The 18,684-nt window shown below is 35.9% G+C and overlaps 3 protein-coding genes across 4 annotated transcripts in view; all 3 read left to right on the forward strand.

Moving 5' to 3' along the window:
* On the forward strand, window positions 5,376-8,816 carry LOC105173123 (uncharacterized protein At1g01500). 2 transcript variants are annotated; one of them, XM_020697891.1, is made up of 2 exons: window positions 5,376-6,343; window positions 7,725-7,872. In XM_020697891.1, the coding sequence occupies exons 1-2, from the start codon at window positions 5,648-5,650 to the stop codon at window positions 7,779-7,781; spliced, it is 753 nt and encodes a 250-aa protein (XP_020553550.1). In that variant the 5' UTR covers window positions 5,376-5,647; the 3' UTR covers window positions 7,782-7,872. The 2 variants fall into 2 exon arrangements, with proteins under 2 accessions (XP_020553550.1, XP_011093082.1); XM_011094780.2 differs by lacking the exon at window positions 7,725-7,872 and adding an exon at window positions 7,903-8,816 and having other exon boundaries at window positions 5,407-6,343.
* On the forward strand, window positions 10,319-13,675 carry LOC105173124. The gene is made up of 7 exons (XM_011094781.2): window positions 10,319-10,471; window positions 11,663-11,762; window positions 11,847-11,909; window positions 11,989-12,036; window positions 12,147-12,200; window positions 13,013-13,070; window positions 13,351-13,675. The coding sequence occupies exons 2-7, from the start codon at window positions 11,679-11,681 to the stop codon at window positions 13,392-13,394; spliced, it is 351 nt and encodes a 116-aa protein (XP_011093083.1). The 5' UTR covers window positions 10,319-10,471; window positions 11,663-11,678; the 3' UTR covers window positions 13,395-13,675.
* The window catches only part of LOC105173147 (C-terminal binding protein AN), a 5,354-nt gene continuing 3,655 nt past the window's right edge, over window positions 16,986-18,684 (forward strand). Inside the window, 3 exon segments of the mRNA XM_011094809.2 lie at window positions 16,986-17,338; window positions 17,340-17,820; window positions 17,953-18,023. Of these exon segments, the coding sequence (XP_011093111.1) occupies window positions 17,268-17,338; window positions 17,340-17,820; window positions 17,953-18,023 (623 nt within the window). The 5' untranslated portion in view covers window positions 16,986-17,267.

Consider the following 18,684-nt stretch of genomic DNA (forward strand, 5'->3'; position numbering starts at 1 on the left):
CACTTGGGAACCTAAACGATCCAGGGCCAGTTATTCTCGAAGTGTCTTTGAGAGATCATCACCTGGGAAGGTCTCATTGACAAAGCAAATGGATTCATCTGAAGAAGCCATGAGAAGACACCCAAAATAAAATAGTAAAAGGAGTTGTGAAAAAGAGAATGGATACTTGCAGATTTTTTAAAGAAAAAATCCTGATCCTTTAAGGAGGATGAAGAAAAAGGGAGTTACACTTTGATCAAGGATGTGGGAGAGGGAGTTAAACCCACATCAACCTATAATCGTCCCTTATTGGGCGGTTACCTAACAGCTCAGGCGTGTGGGAGGGGTGGTTATCAAACGCCCCCTGCAGCAGTAATCGTGATGGCTAGAAGTAACCCTAACCATATTTCCTTTACTAACAAGGGGCAGGGATCAAAGCCCCAAGTTTAGAAAAGAAAAGCAAAAGGTGGGAAATTAAGAAGTGGGGTATCTTGAACCAGTAGTTGCTTCCAAAAGAAAGAGGGAGCCCTCTTAGGCGCAAAAAGGACTTCTACTCTAAGGATTTGGGAGACACCCCTCCTCCTTAGAGTGGCGGGGCTGAATGACACATGTGGCCCAAATATAACCAGTCTAAGAAGGAATAGAAAACCCCAAGAACACTTAATAGGTCAATGAAATCCATAAAACACAAGAAGAATGAGGAGGCCAATGTACTCAAGAAAGTGAAGTGTCCCTTAATGTGAAAGTTTTGTATTTAGTTATTCGAATTAGTGCAAGAACTGAAGAATTTGCCTCAACTTCTATTGGGTAAGAATCTAGAGGAAGCGTCAAATGATGATGCATGTACGTGATCATTGGCGTGTAGAGGTCACCTTGTTAAGGTGTAAAAAATTTTTAAATTCAAAATTTGATGATGTCAAAACAAGTCTGGAACTAAAGTTTGGGCAAAATAACAAGGTCTAGAGAGACCTCTTGAGACAACTAAGTGTGAAAGCAACTTAAAGGTCATTCTGACACCACTCACCAAGCTTTGAGCTCCAAACCTTGATAAGTGGGGGCACTTCTCATCTGGGGATATTTATGAGTACCAAGTGACCTTCAAGCATATTGGAAGCTCCTGGCTGGAAGACCTCTAGAAAAAGGGCTTCATATAGATCTTCAATAAGGGCTCTGCGATGACTGGGTTTATCGATAATATCGTGAGTAAATTGCCTAAATCTTGAAGTATGTCAGAGACCTTAATACTCAGTGAAAAGGATAGTCGTCCTTCTCTGTCACTATTCCGACCACCTTTTGGCAGGGGCGTAGCTTTTGTTTGCCAAGACCACTCCTGTCAGTGTTACTGCAGATATGTGTGGCCTATTGCACCCGATTCATCATGATTGTTGATATAGGGTGCGAATAAGGTAGTACAATCAACCACCATCTATAAATACAGGCACTCCACCATCAGGTATAACTTTTGCCTCCCCAGTTATTGCTCTTATCTTTCCAGATACTATGAGTGAACACTAACTTGAGCGTCAGAGTGCCTAAATCGAAGCGCCCTCTAGCTTGGGACTAACTCCATCTTGTTTTACACGCATTATCCTGGTTGTTACTCATCGATTGAGCATTGGGAATAGGCTTAATACCTTGACCATCACTAAAATACCCTAAACACTTACCTACAATTTTTGGGTACAACAATATTATTCTCCTCTGAGGTTTAGTGTAATTACAAGCAAATCTCCTGTTGTGGGAGAAACTATACCTAGTACCCCTAGCGTTTCTTTTCATCCATTCATCTATTAGTAAAATTCACGTGAATTTGCTGATATCAACAAAAAAAATTAAACAATAATTCATATTTACCACGAAATAACTTACAGACCTATAGTAGGTCAAAGAAGTCTTTTTTGAACAAATACCTTTATAAAGGTGAAGATGTACCTTCTTACGTGAATTAAAGTATGAAAATGTATAAAGGTATTAGTTTTTTATTCAATTTTTTTTCTCATATCAATAGATTCAATAATTTTTGATCAATTGATATATTTATTTATAACAAAAACAAACATTAAAGATATTAAATGTAATTTTTCAAATCATAAAAAAATTTGTATAGGAGGTTGGTAGGGGTGGGCGAACGGGTCGGGTTAATTGGGTCCCGACCCGACCCAATCGTAGCAATGAATCGGATCGGGTTTCTCGAGTTTTTGCATGGGCTCGGGTTGTAGCATCCTACCCGAAGAACCCAATCGGGATAAAAGAAATAAGTCAGTTTGTCTTCACTCTTCACAGACGGGTTCCTTGGTTCTTTCTCTTCTTTCCCACAATCTTCTTCCTCCATGTCTCCAACGGTCCAATCTTCTTCTTCCCTATTGTCGTTGTTGCCGCTGAGTCGCCGACCACAAAAACTCCAGAACTCCGACGACCGACCCACCACCGCGAGTCCGCGACTTCTCCTTCTTCGCCGATAGAGTTCGTCGTCGCTATTTTGCTAGGTAATTTTTTAATAATGGAGTTGTAATCATGTAATGGACCTAATGGTGATGCATATTTTGTGAAATTAGATTAGATTTTTGGTTAGTTATTGGGTTTGTTTTGCATTTTTATTTGAAGGTACATTTATATCTTTGTATGCATGTTAAGTGTTTGTTGAAATGCCAAATTGAAGTGTTTGTTGATTATGCTTGAAATGCTCTAAATATGAAATGTAGATGTCAAGATTTACCAGCAGAAATTGTCAAAGATCATGTTAAACTCACCAGTGGAGCTTGAACCCTGAAACCCCTCTGTCCATTAGGAGATAAAAATAATTTGGTAGCAATATGCACTTGGAGGAGCGAATGCAGAATAGGTGAAAAGAGGGATTGCATGTTCCGTGGTGCTTGGAACTTTGATCTATAAGCAAAGAAGATGTAAAATAATAGAGAAAATATTTGGAGATAAGCTTTTGAAATCATGTTTGCTTTGAAGCCTAATTCATCCTGTTGTATCACTTTGAAATTACTAACTTTTATTTGAATTGGGATTGGTAAAACTTGTCATGTCCTCTTCTCAATTTCTTAAATTTTAAGCTCACGTTTAATCTTTTAGAGCCAGTTGTCCAAAGTATCTTTCATCTCCATGCTACCTTTCTCTACTTGTAAGAACATATAGCTACTTGAAAACGTGAAGGATATCTATTTCCTCCTCCTTATATGAGAGTGCATGAAATAATTTGAAATATCATCTGCTTTATATATATATATATATATATGTATGTATATTGGACGAAGCTTTACTTTTCCGTTCTTATACTTTGCAGATTGAAAATATTGATTTCTCAATGGACGGAATTAGAAGTCACTCTCAATCTCAGTCTAACTCGTCAACGAATGAACTTGAAGTGATTGAGAAAGGTACTTATTTATTTTTTTTCTTGTATTTTGATTATTGTTCAATTTTATGTATTCTACTTATATATTTTACTTGTCTAATTACTTTCTATTTTGTTGTAGAGTTGATTAAGTTGGGGGTTGATTCAACAATTATTGACATTTATTGGTGCTAACTGGTACTTGTAAATTTTTGACAAGGTATTAGAACGGTAAAACCTCATTGTGTAATATTAAATTTTTAATTTGTTTGACTTTCTCTAATAGTTCTTCCACTTTGTATATTTAATGCTTGACAGGTCGAGGACTTGAGGATGAAAATGTGATATGAGCTAGTTGCTTTTTCAGTCTGTAGGCATTAGGATTTAGGAGGCCTTGGCTTTATTGTTGTTACTGAAATAATTTACATAAACCTATGATAATTTATGGATGTGACTGAACTTTTTTTTTTTTTGTATTTATGTAAAGCTTTAAGTATTTGTGTCCATAATTTATATTTTAGATTTACATGGAGTGCATTACTTTAATTTTGCAAAATTGACCTTGTACATTTTTTGAAACTAAAAAAAACCCGAACCCGACTATCGGGTACCCGAACCCAATGGATACCCGATTGGTCGGGTATCCGACTTAGTCGGGTTCGGGTTCATTTTTCCCAAACCCGACGTATCGGATACCCGACCCGATGCCCACCCCTACAGGTTGGTGCAATAATCCAAATATAATATGGGCATTAATGTGGGAGGTAGAGAAATTAGCCGGCCTATTGCCTATATATCTGCTACATAATGAATATTAATTCCATTAAATGTCTTTTAAGTTGCCATTTAGTTACTTTTTAAACGATTAAATAACAATCTAGTTATGTCGGATAAACTGAGGTTGTGACTCATCCTTTGGATAGGATCACACTCTTCACTCAAATTGGACAAATTCTCACACCTAAAGAGGATTATTGGGTTGGTAAATTGAAGCCAGTTGACTTAGTATTTTGAGCATTTTTATGCGTAATTTTACTATCTTTTAAAGAATTTCAATTTTGAAATAGATTTCCAAACTAATAGTATGTCTATAAAAAAGAAAATATTTTTTATATTCCAAAAATCAAATATGGACAAATTTTGAACAATCGATCATGATATATATATATATATTCATTAGATTAAAAAAAATGAAACTAATACTATGTTAATATCCTGGGAAAATATTGTAGTTGGTTTTGTAAGATTGCATTCAAAATCATTTTAGTGTATAAAGTTTTTTTTTTAATCATCTATAAACTTTAATTTTTGTTTTAATTTGGAGTCTATTAATAATTTTTCAGTGAAAATATAACAATAAAATGGTCATGTGACCGTCACATGATGTTAGTCTACAGGGACAATTTTATTATTTTATATTGTTTCTTTTTTAAAATATAAAAAATATTAAACACGGCCAACATGCTATGAGATACATGCATGTTTTCCAAACAAATATATACAGCATCGAGACCGAGAGTTATATAGGTCATGTTGCACATACGACCGTGTTTTCAGATAGAGCTTCAACACGCAAATAGAAAATAACACAGTCAGGCCGTATTGTCATCCTAAAATTTAGGATTTTATCAAAATCATTCTCCTGTCATGATTTTATAAATTTTTTAAGCGGGAATATTTTATTTGAGCTTCAACGGTTTTATTTCGTTACCACATACATCATTTACTACAACAGTTAATTCACATACAGTAAAGTACTTAGTACAACATCTGCATTTTTAGCCCTCTCATTATATATTTCTTATAGATTCAGAACTATTTGAGCTGCCCAATACAGAATCAAGTACTTGTTATATATTTCTTATACATGGGCTAGGCCCAAATAAAATGAGGTCCGACCCACAAAATCGGACTCGGGCAGCGTGACCCGCATGTCCATCCGCTTTATTTATGAGTTTCATGGACCCAAAGCACAGATTTGGCAATTCGTGGCGGGTGGGGACCCGGGAAACCATAGCCCCACCTTGTGCGACCCACGTGGGTAGGATTTAGATTTTCCCCATTCCTCGCCTTCCTAGTTTCCACCCGCGTCTGACGCGTGTGACTACTACGCTCCAGTTGTCCTTTGTCTCTTCTTCTTGTTATTTCTCTCATTTTCAGCTCTTTTGAGTTGGAGAGCCTTTAATTCAACACATCCTGAAAATCCCCAATTTTGATGTCTAGAATTTGCCCTGAAATGATCCCAAGAGCGTGAAATTCCATACTCAAAACCCTAATCTGTGCGGAATAGTGCGATTGACGTACCCAAACTTAGGGTTTTTGAAAATGGACAAGAACGAGGATGAATTACAGCTAGCGATGTACAAGTCCCCGAGTTTCACAGGTGGATGCCTGGAAATTCGGCTTTTCTACGTCCGCATCTCGCCTTGTGCGGTGGACGACGTCCCGGACCAGCTCAAGCTCCGCCACCTCCGAACCGAGGTCGGTGTTTCATTGGAAATCAACGGCGCACGCGTCCCGTCATCGGAGTCTGTTTCTATTACCCTTCGTCGCGATCGCGTCGATAAGGATTCCTCCGAGGTTACGTACGTTAGCACCGACAGCGTTAAAATTTCGGGTCCCGCGGAATTCGAGGTCTGCGAAGAGAGGGATGATTTTGATTTAATTCTATGTGGCTCTCTGCAGAGAGCTGATGCTGCGGCTCCGTGGAGTAATGAGAGTGCGTTGGATAATGATATGAAAACTGGGTGGGGTATGGAGTGTTATGTGGCCGCCTCCATTACGAATGGAAGGTCGCCATTTTTCCAGCCGAAGATTGGGGTTTGCTCTCCATCCATTGAAGTTTACGTAGCTGGGTGTTGCTCGGGGACGCCTGTCATTTTGACGAAGACGATTTTGATTAGTCCGAGGAGGAAGGTGGCGAGGCAAGGGATGATTCTTGATGCTATCCCTGAGGACGAGGAGATGGGGAAGGAGCAAAGGAGTTTCTGTAACGGTTTGGCAAGGCAGCGGAAATTGCAGGTAGTCTTGATTTAGGTTTTAATTGTTTTCTGTTGATTTAAGCTTCTTTTGTTTGTCATCGGTAGGTAGCTACGAGGTCGTAATTGTTCTATAGATTATTGCACATGTTAGCTGAGCATGAATGTGGTTGTATACATGAAGCAGAGATATTTCTTGATATCATTCTAAGAATACCTTGGATTTCTAAAAGATGATATCATTTATCTAATGGCTAACAGAAAGGAATGTTGGGATTGTAAGTCGAGGAAGCTGAAGTAGCTACTTTTGAGATTAACAGAAGAAAGCAAAAATTGAGTGGAGTAATCATTATAAAATAGGCAGGTCAATGTTTGAGATTCTGCCATTAGATAAATATGGCCAGTTGAATTTAGATGGTGGGTTTAATCCCAATACTGCAACTGTTTTGATGCAAAAGTAACTTAAAACTTGTCTTTATCAAATGAGAATTTGGTTTTAGGTTGATCCCTATGGAGGTGATTATACCTGGGTAATATTATTTTGATTATGATCATGGTGGATATTGATCCTATTGACAGGCTCGATTAGAATGTCGTCTATAGGTAGTCAGTTTATCATCCATGTGCCGCATTATAGTCAATGTTGAAAGAAGTAATGGTATATGAGAAAAACATTGCTGGTTGCTAGTTGAATGGATTTCAAAGATATAGCCGGACAACTAAAACAAATGAATGCAGTACCAATCTGGTAATGCGTTGTTTTAGAAATTTAGTTTGTGCAACCCTATTAAATGATCCTATGATTCAGTTGTGGGGATGCATGATACATGTTGCCTGTGTTTGAACTTTTTATAAACAATGGCCCGGTTTTTTCTTCAAATCACAATCATAAAACTGTAAAAAAATGGGGGTAGTGTATGCATTAAGACACTATTGACCTATACAATGCACATATGTCTGGTAAAGGCAACCCCATCTGCTCGGAGCTCGAAAGCTTATATGCTTTTTCCTTAATCATAGTTCATCTGTTGTATATGGATCATTGTGCGTTGGATTTTGCTGTTGCTCCTAAGACGCTTTACAGCCAAAACTACTACCAAAGTATCTAGTTTTATGATGTGTGCAAACATTTTCTTTTCACATTGTTAAGTATAAAAAATGATCTGAAGAATATGCATGAATAACAAACTGATGCTATAGAAAACCTCATTATTGGCAGCAAAAGTCTAACGGTCTAACCACATTATACAACTTGAAGAGATCAATTCTAGGTCAAGGAGAGTTGTCACAGTCGTTGATTTCTTCATGTCAAAGCTTAAATTAAGTGTAATTTCCAGTTCATGTGAATGATTGTGAACATGTATACACTGATTTTGGAAATATTTGAACTATTTGGCCGATTATTTTGTGCCGTTGGACTGTAGGGTGGAGACTTGTATTCTTTTATATGCACTCGGAAGATATCCTGTTCTTTTGATTGATGTAGCTACTTTAACAAGGTAATCCATCCTTTGGGCGGCATCTGCCAGGAACAGAGTTAACCCTCAGAATGCTGCCTACTTGTGATCCTCTGAGTTTCTAATCTTAACTGATTTTCTGCAGTTCACAGCAGCTGACATGGATGACTACGAGTCAGATAGGAAAGTGGGATACAGCTATTACTCTGACGATATGTACTATGGTGAAGATGGCCAGCTTTCCTGGTTCAATGCGGGTGTGAGGGTTGGTGTGGGAATAGGGCTTGGGGTGTGCCTGGGCGTTGGAATTGGTGTTGGCCTGCTTATGCGATCGTATCAAGCTACAACTAGGAATTTCAGAAGGAGATTTTTCTGATTCTACATTCTGCCAAGGAAAATAGTGATGGTTATCATGGAAACATATTTCCTTTGGGATCGCTACCTAGAGACATGATGACGCAGCTGAAGAGTAAGAAGAAGCTCACCAATATATAGCTACTTAAAATGTGGCGTATAATCTGCTGCTACCCAAAATTCTAGTTATGGTAAAGGTGCTGCTTTTATCTATGCTGCCAAGTTCTTCCATCGTGCGCCACTGGAAGTGTTCATGTATCAGTGTGAAATGTTAAATACTCGGCCTGGTGTGCTACAAGGGATGCTGGGTTGATGTGTGGATATGGTCTGTTAATCTGGTCTCTATCTCTGTGCTTGATCCTCCGTAGATATACGTTCTCTTTTATGAAGTCGTTTGGTCTGATCATCTTTTGGAGTAACTTTTTTTTCTCCTTATTGCGTTTTTCTGTATCCAGCTTAAACATTATAGCCAATTTTGTTCTCTTTTGTGACTGCCCAAATAAGTAGGCATGGTGGGCATAAGAGTTGCTGCTTCACAGTACATTGTTGTAGAGTTCTATAACATCATTGCCGCCTTGTTGTTTGAGATCAGAGACTTTGTTTAGATCCGCGCCTGTGTTGAGTTGATTTGATGGATGAAGCTCTTCTAATTTATGCAATGAGCACATTGCAGTGGGTTGTTACAATAAAGAACCTTTTCTCCTACATTCCATGTTTGAATTGAACGGCAGTAGTATTTTTTTTGTTTTTTTTCCAAATAGTTTAATTGAATTTTGGAGGTGGGGCGGGCGGTGTAGAAATTTAATTGGGTTTTGTTGGTTAGACCACATCAAGGTGCACCGGCGTGATCGGCACGGATCAACCTAGAAAAGTTCAGTTCAAGATCAGTTCATTATTGTTTATGATCGGTCAGTCTAGAAAAGGTTAGTTCAAGATTAGTTCATTATTATTTATGATCGGTTTGATTGGATAAGATTTGATAAAATTTAATTGGGTTTTGAGTTCAGATTAGTTCATTATTGTTTATGGTTGGTCTGGTTGGATAAAACTTAATTAGGTTTTAATTCTTACAAAATAAAGTGGGTTGGTTGTTCAAATTGACATTTTTGCAGCTAATTAGGAGAAAGGAAACAACCAACAAAAATACTTTATTGAAAAAGAATATTACACTTTTTTTTTAATTTTATTTAATATATGTAGATTATGCATATTAAATATTTCTTAATCTAGATAAAATACGTTAGCTATGTATTTAAAAGATATTATATGATTTATATTAATTTAAAAATCAAGCGTTGCTTGAATCTAATTCAAATTGAATCACTCATTTCATTGATTAATATAATATAAAAAAAAAAGTGTCTCCCGTAGATTTTTAAATTTCCACGTAATCCCAAGTTCTTTTAAATAAACAAATATTTAATAGTGGATTTAAAAAATGTATCATTTGAATTTTGTGAAAGTTGGGTCTGTTTGTTTATATTTTCATTTTTAGTTTTTAAATAATAATTGAAGTAAAAATATTTTGTTTATTAATTTTTTATTGAAAATGTATTGATTTTTTTGACTCCACACAGTCTAATATAAGTACAAAAATATATAGGAATATAAATTAAAAATTTATGTACTTTTTTTTTTTTGTTGATGTTCGTACTTTTTTGTTTAAATCCTAATAAGAAAAGATTAAGTGTAGCCAAGAATTTTTAGAGGGTTTTCGATATAATTTCTAAATGTTTTTGAAAAAAATTATCACTATGTTTGTTTTCATTTTCAAATTGTTTTTGAGACAAGTCAAAACATACCCAATATTTGCCACAATTTAAAAACACCTAATTTTAGGTGTTTTTAACTGTTTTAGTATAAATACATGCATATATATACACACACGTATACATAAATATATAAAAAAAAGACATGATTTGACAATGAATAGTAATTTTTGTCTCCCCAAACACAACATTAAACATATAATACTTATTCTAAATTATCTTCAAAAACAAATCCAAACATATATATTATCTCTAACACACACTTGTTTATCTTCGTTTTTCTCTTTCTATCTCCATAAAACACAACAAAACACTCAAAAAACGAATCCAAACGTCATGTATAATTTTGCACTTTCAAGAGTCTTTTAAGTGTAACTAACCCTAATTATTTATTTATACTAAGGGAAAATGAAAAATGTAAAAATACGTAAGCTTGTGGGTTCGAAGGACATGTATGTCATTTTAGCATCACCCCTTCCTTCTGTATTTTTATTCATTTTTCCACTGCTCGCGGAACAGTCTCTCTCCCTCTCTCAAACCAACGCACGCAATCGATCTAACATAGAAACATACTTGGATTGTTTCTCCCAGGTGATTCTAAATTTCCAATTTTTTTGTCCGATTTTAATTTTATGTTGTATCTGTTTGAATTTCCATTTCTTTTGCCTGTTGGTCTTTTTAACTGCTTATGATTTCTTTCGTTCTCTCCCCCCCCCCCCCCCGCTCGCGTGATTATTTGTTTGCATGTTTGGATGTTTATGCGATTCATAGGCAACGGAAATTAATTCCATAATTTATTATTCTGATCTCTGAGGATCTAGGTTGATGAAGATTTAGCGAGATGGATGGCCAAAAGAAAGAGAGAGAGAGAGAGAGAGAGAGAGGTTATGAATGTCTTGACTTAGTTGTTGTTGTTGGATCATATAGTTGAAGTTTATGATAAGTTCTTTTAATTAGATGATCTAATCTACTGCTTATGATTGTTCTAAGTACGATAATTTTTTTGGCTTGAATTGATGCTAATGCATGAATGGCATTGCGTTCCTGAATGCTGGGATGATATGTGGTGCCTAAAGTGTTCTAGATTTGTCTCTACTTTGGTGTCAGTTCTAAGTTGAAATTCTTACACTTAATTTCATTGCTCGGTGTTGAGATTGCAGCACCTTTTCTTGAAAATATTGATATGTGGAGTAGTGCAACTCTGTGCTTGGATGGAGATATTTCGAGTCTTTGAAGACTATTTAGGGTTCAGCAAATGAACAGACCTAGAAGATATTAAATATAGGTAGTGTTAAGATGGGTTTGATGTGCTTAAAAAGGTGATGTACTGGTGTGCTGAAGAGTGGTAAAGTACCATTAGTCAATGGCAGTAAGAACGAGATACTAGAAATTTCCTCATTATTCATGGTTTTCACGACTAGAGCTTAAGGGATTCAATAATATCATGCTATTGGAGAAAGACCACTACTTGACTATAGACCCAAACTATTCAAAATAAATGCATATTCTTGGATCAACCCTTATTTGGTTAAACTAAGATTTATCTACTTTTGTGATCTTCAAGCTTTCTGGATAAATATTTATGGAAGGGTTGGAAGTGCATTGATGGTACGAGCATGGTATATATTCTCAGCTTGTCTTCAGTTTGTCTGGCAGGAATATGCAAATTGTCAAAATGCTTAATTTTTTATCTTCAAGTAGTTACTTTTTAAGTATATGTTGTTTTGTAAACCATTCATGAAATTGGTAATTTGTGTATAAGCCAGGTGTTTTCTTATGCAGTTATTGTGGCAAGAATATGTCAGGCACTGAGGAAGTTAAAGAACAAACAGAAGTTGTTATGGAGGACACTGAGAAGTCCTTGCCATCGACAGAGCAAGAAGTTGCATTCAGATCATGTTCTGTTTGGGTACTCTTTTTAACTTTATTCTATTATGTTTTAATTTAGACTCATTATGTTTTGAAGGAGGAAGTTATTAAGAAGAAATATGGAGGAATAGTGCCCAAGAAACCACCTCTGATTTCTAAGGTATTATATATGACCTTGTTGCATAAATTTGTGATGTAGCTTTAGGATTCTTTCTGAAACTCTTTTGATTTGATATCAGGATCATGAACGTGCCTATTTTGACTCTGCTGATTGGGCTTTGGGCAAGGTACTCTCTTTTGGTATTTGAACCATTGTTTGAATACTTGAAGCTTGGGGTAGTGGTATAACTGTGATATGTAGAACTTAGTAACGTTCTTCCATCTTTTCTCACTACAGCAAGGTGGACAGAAGCCCAAAGGACCTCTTGAGGCTCTTCGGCCCAAGTTACAGGTAATTATTCTTTTTTCCCTTGTTTTTATGTGCAGTTAGTTACAGGAATCATCTATAGACTTGAAGATATTTTATGTATCTATTATGGTTTTCCCATCCATGTTAGCTATTCTGCTGCTTTAACTTCTGGTATACAATGTTACTTTCAGTCTTTGGCTTAGAAGGGGTATGGAAAATGGGTAGCCAGAGATATGGAAGGATATAATAGTATCTCACGTCAAGACATTTAGTGCATGCTTAATAATGATAGAGAAGCTTTTTGGAACATCAATGCGAATGCTAATTCTAAACATCTCTTTCTTTCCAGTGACCTTTTTTCTTTTCGTTTTTTCTTTTGAGTGTGATGCTATAAGACCCTGTTTCTGCGACTCATGGCTAAGGATTCCCCTATGAGTAGACGGGTGCATGACTTATTCTAATTTTCAGCTTTTTCTGCATGAATTCTTGCTGGTAGGATTGGTGATGATTTTGAGCAAATTTTGGTGGAAGATTTTGGGAATTTGAATTCACCTGAGTTCTTGAAATTAATGATGTCCACCACCATTTTTCACTAATTTAATGAGTGTAATGAAATTGAAAATACCTGACAACTCCTTTTGACATCTATGGTTCTAACAGTGAAGTCATTAATATTTACAGAATTTTCAGAACTAAAATGGGTTAATTTAACAGCATGATGATATTTTATGCTGCGATGTCATTTTGCTTCTCTTCAGAACTTGAGGTTGACACTTGATTTTTGTCCCTCTCTCTCTTTCTCTATGTGCCTCTCTGCTAACACATGCTTCTCCTTCTATATTTTTTTGTTCTAGCCAACACAACAACAAACACGGTACCGCAAATCGCCTTATGCACCATCAGAAGGTGAAGGTATGCATGATTTTTGTTGAATTTATAAAGTGTAACATTTGGAATTCAATTTATTCTATCGCGAATCACATCAGTTCAGTTGTTGTCTTATTCATTTGTTTCTGTATTTTTAATTTTCACTCAACAAATTTATGCTTAAGAAACACTTATGCTGTGTGAGGACTTTAATGTTTGAACCACACTTTTTTACTCTCTCAAAAAGCAGCTCTTTGTGGAATTAGCCAAGGATTGTTGTTGTTTCTCATAAAGATTGTTAACCAAATCTTGTCTTCCGGTGTAGATGGAACTGCTGCACCATCAGAAGACACAACTACAAATGAATGAGAAGCAGCCGTTGATCCTTTGATGATGGGGAGTTTCTCCAACATCACCTGCAATCTAGTGAAAGTAAATTACGGCTATAATAAAATTTTAAAAGATATTGTAATGCCTGTTTAGTGTTTAGAGAAAGAATGCAACTACATGTTGTACTTGCTGCTGTAATCCCCTAGATCAAGATGTCTTTCCTGATCTTTCCCTGTTGTAGACTATTTTCCAGTCACCTATGACTTTACTTATATTTAGGACACAAAACTCATCAATATCATCGACTTTTATTGCTCTTATTTTGGTTTCGTCTACTAACTTGTATTCTGAGCAATGCTTTTAAATTTGGATTGGACCAGTGGGTTCTACCGGTTCAGCCGGAACCAGACATACAGATGGTCCAGATATGGGCATAAAAATTGGGATGGTCAAACCCGGCATGAGTCTGCCAAAACTCGGAGAAAACAGGCCAGATTCGGAACCAATCACCTATGACTCAGAGAATACTAACATCGCATTTAATGATTGTTATTTTTTTATTTTAATATTTATTAGGCTTTAATTTTTATTTTTTTAATAGAATTGTTGTTAATTTTTAACGGAATGAAATTTTAATTTATTCTTGTTATAAATTATAGGAAATAAATTATAATATTTTATATATTATTATTATAATTGTATTTATTTTTATAAATTGTTGAATTTATTTTTGTGTGTTTCTTGTTAATTTTTTTTTAAAATTGTGTTGTTAAATGCAATGGAATTTACTTCAAACAAATTTAAACTTTAAACTTTATTATTTGAATATATTTTACCTTTTAGCTTAATCAATATATATATAATGTGTATTAATATGCTATATATATAGAGAGAGAGAGTATCTTTTTGGTTGATTTTTTCAATGTGATCCAACCAGTCGAACCAGTGACTCAATGATTCAATAATTTGCTCGATCCAATTTTCAAAGTATTGATTTCAAGAGAGTCCAACACGAGATATTCAACTATTCAACATAATGTTTGGTTTTGTTTTTAACTTGTTTTAAGGTATTTTGTGGAAATAGAGAGAGAAAAACCAAGATAAATAAAAATAAGTTAGAGATAGTGTGTATGTTTGGATTTGTATTTGGAGATAATATAAAATAAGTATGGTATGTTTGATGTTGGGTAGTGGGAGACAAAAAGTACTGTTCATTGTCAAATCATGTCTCTTTTATATATATTTATATATATATATATATAAAAATATATTTAATTTATTTAGTTGTGAACGGATTAAAATAAATTTTATTTTCTAATTATATATGTAGAGAAATGTAAAAAAAATAATTTATGTAGATACACTTTTATAAATAATTAAATGCACTCTAGTAATGGATTAACAGTATTTTTTGTTAGACGTTCTGTTCGAGGTGATAAATTTAAATATATTATTCAAATAATGTAATATATGAATTAATCGTATAGAATTTTTATATTATTTTGTATTTTTAAAATTTTTTAATTATTCCAATGATGTAGAAAATATTAAGTGGTTAAAATAAAATGTATTTGCATTTAAAAATCAAATACAAACCTCACCAAAGAAAATATTATACATCTAACATGTATATCAACTCTCTAATGCATCCTTCAATTTTTTATAATTTGAAGATCCACATAATCCAATATTAACTAAATATAATTTATAACTACATATTGCAATGGTTTGAAAAATATATTTTGGATTAATACGGTGTATTATCCAATTAAACTATGACAATGAAACCCTTAAGTCATTGAATGATATATGACGCACACAATCATGTTCCCGTTAACTTTATAATTAACATACGACAACAAGTGACTGGCTCACATATTCTACAACACCACTAATACTTAAGGACCGTCACGTCGACGTGGTGGAATTCCGGTTGGTCGCCGCGAGCGTGCTGTACTGTCTCCCTCACTATACGAATGGCTTCCACGGTCGGATTGCACGCCAAAGCGACGAATGTAATCTGTCCATGACCTGATCCCGCCAACTCCCGAACCCATGTCCAAACTTCTACGTGGCGCTAATGAAATATTGCGCGCCAATCGTGAGCCACCATTCCCACGAGCTACCTGTTCCTCAACATCCCAACTGGCAATATGGGTATGCGTTTGGTTTTGAAATGATTAATTTTAGAAAAAATAATTATGCCATTTTAATCAATAATTTTATAATAAGTTATATCAATGCAGATTATAGTAAAAATTAAAAATAATTGAATTAATTATACAAATACATATTAGAGTTAAACATAAAGGATAATTAAGTAAAGAATGATTGTTGTGGAATTAAAAATTAAAAATATAGTTTTTATAAAAAAATATTAGTCGGATGGAATTGATCATAAAAATAATTATTAAAAAATAAATTAAATAGCATTAAAATTGTTCTTGTACTGGAAATTTAAATTTGAATTGTTCAATTGCAAGACCAAACAAGGCTTAATTGACAACCCTAATTTTGAGATGGCGAAAGGTGAAGATAATTATCTTGGGATAAATATAATAAGAATAAAGAGAAAAAGAAAAGGCAACAGGAAAAAGGAAAAAATGGTACTATTTCAGTGTACTACAACACAACATTACACTAAACTACACCACCGCTCCACCGCCGAGAATCTACAAAGCCCGGCCGCAGCGGCCGACGACGACTCTTCCACCACATCAACCGGAGGCAGGACCCTCCCGTCGGCAAATAAAGCCCGCCCATTTCTTGGAAGCTCCTGAACAAGCCCTTCCTCGAGCTCCACAGCCGGTCCGCCAACACCACCGCCGTCCCCGAACCTCCTCTCCACCTCCAAGTACTCCCCAAGAGATGCCCTTCTGGATCACACTCGTCCCTGCACAGCCTCCACCACCTCCACCTTTTTCTCTGTTTGGAGAAAAATGGGCTAAAGAGCAGGAGATAATCATCCAATCTGGGATTAAGAACGGTATAGATTTGAAGAAGAAGGAAGACGATGAACAAAGGTGAAGGGCGATTTCTGCGAGGAAAGGCGATTTCTGCAAGAGAGGAAATAGATAATCTACTGCTGTAAATGAAGACAGTCAGTTTTGTTCTCCACTATTATTACAAAAACACCTAAAAATGAAATAAAATGGGTAAAACACTGCATGCCAAACATTACATTCAGAGATGGCCAAAAAACGAACCCAAACATAAGGCAAATTTTTCTAACGAGTGAATAATTTTAAATTATATTTTACTAACCACATTACAATTTTACAAAAAGTTGAGTATATATTACACTTATCCATTCAGATTGTTGCTCAACGTTGGTCTTGGCACACACTGTCACTGTAAAATGATAGAGCAGTTAGTACCAAAATCTACCAACGCGACTTTGATAAACTTAAAAATTGAAACTTCAACATTGCACAGTGAAAAGGTCTCTGACTTTGAATTTTAATTGAATAAAAGAATATAAATTTTTCTTAACATATTAATGGATTTAAAAATGTGTATATGTATTTAAATTAAGTTTTTGAGAGTGTCTAATCAGTCTTATTCAAAAAATGGAATATTCCCTTCCCCGTGCGAAATGGGAGTCATCTGGAAATAGCAAAATGTTGAAGGACATTCACAAGTCATAAACACCAAATCACACACACAACGCACGCACAACGAAGACTAAGGTCTTCATTTTCATTTTTGATTTGTGTCCCCCATTCCAAAACCACTGGAGAGTAGATACTCCCTTCTGTACATTTCGATAATCTTTCTGTTGCGAGATCATCCACACCCACGCAATAATGCTTCTCCATATTCACTCCTGAGCAGGCTAGCTGTTTGATTGGGTGTTAGTGTGTGAAGATTCCACGGACGTTTACATTGAGTGAAGGCGTGAGAGAGAGAGCGATGGCTAATCGTAACACCGTTGCTTCTCAATCTCGTCAGCTGCCTCTAGTCGTAACACTCAATTGCATAGACGGTGTTGGCCGGCGTCGCGCAACTGGAGCACGTCCCGCTGAGCAGACTCGCCGAGTCGCAGATCGAGTCGGCGGCCGCGGGTCTTCTCCACTCGCTTTCGTTCCTCCCACGCGCCGCGCAGCGCCGGCTTCGGCCTTGGCAGTTGATCCTATGCCTTGGATCCTCTGACCGTGCTGTCGACTCCGCCCTCGCGGCCGACCTCGGGTTGGACAGGCTGATCCACGTCGACGTGAGTCGAGCCGAGGAGGTGGCGGATACTGTGATGGCGCTTATTTTGGGGCTACTTAGGCGTACGCATCTCCTCTCAAGACACGCGCTCTCGGCTTCCGGGTGGCTGGGTTCGGTGCAGCCGCTCTGCCGTGGAATGCGAAGATGCCGCGGATTGGTGTTGGGGATTGTAGGTAGATCTGCCTCTGCGACGTCGTTGGCTAATAGGAGCTTGGCGTTTAAGATGAGTGTGTTGTACTTCGACGTGCAGGAGGTATGATAAAATATTAAATCTGAAGAAAAATATATCTTTTATAGATTTTGCAGTATATGCAGCTTACTTTACTTTTCTTCTTTTCATACTGATGTATCATTTATTTGTGCTTCTGGCAAAGTTACTGTCCAGTTCGTGCAAATTGTTAAGTGCGCTCTGTTGTACAGATTGTGGAACTTTCTTGTTCATGCTGATAATTGCGTGTTATATATATATATATATATATATACACACACACACACTAATCTTGCGTTCTGAAGATCTATTTGTGGAATCTGTGAATCTATGTGTTATTAGCATTGTGGTTTAGGTTGCTCCTGCGTTATTTTCGATTTTTTGAAGTTGTACCTTTGACATGTTTTATGATTCTTTCATCAGTAATGTATATCTATTGATGCTACAGATTATGAATGTTTTTTCCCGTACTGAAAGAGTACATGTTCCAGAGTGTTGCTTTTAGCATAAATACTCGCCTAATTCATGGAAATAGTTGCCTTCGCCTGTAGTACTAATGAAGAGTCATAGTTTTGGTTGCTAAAACTTGATGTTCATATGATCTTTGGTTTTTCTTCTAGTCTAGTTTATAAGTTTTAAAGGAATCTTTTAGGGTGAATCACTGTCTGATCATGGTTGGTAATGAGTTGGCTGATCTTCCTACACTAAGTTTGGTATCCAAGTTGTATCTATCTCTTCGACGTTCTAGAGATTTGTACTGTTTCCTTTTTATTATGGCAATATGTGAATAGTGGAGTTTGGTAATATTAAATTGGAGAACTCAATGTTCTTTGATGTTTGCAAGCAAATTGATGTTATTATCTTTCTTGATTTTATTTTTTATTATATTTATAAAGTTTTTATTGCTTG

The sequence above is a fragment of the Sesamum indicum genome, linkage group LG11, assembly GCF_000512975.1.
Source record: "Sesamum indicum cultivar Zhongzhi No. 13 linkage group LG11, S_indicum_v1.0, whole genome shotgun sequence".
Taxonomy (NCBI): domain Eukaryota; kingdom Viridiplantae; phylum Streptophyta; class Magnoliopsida; order Lamiales; family Pedaliaceae; genus Sesamum; species Sesamum indicum.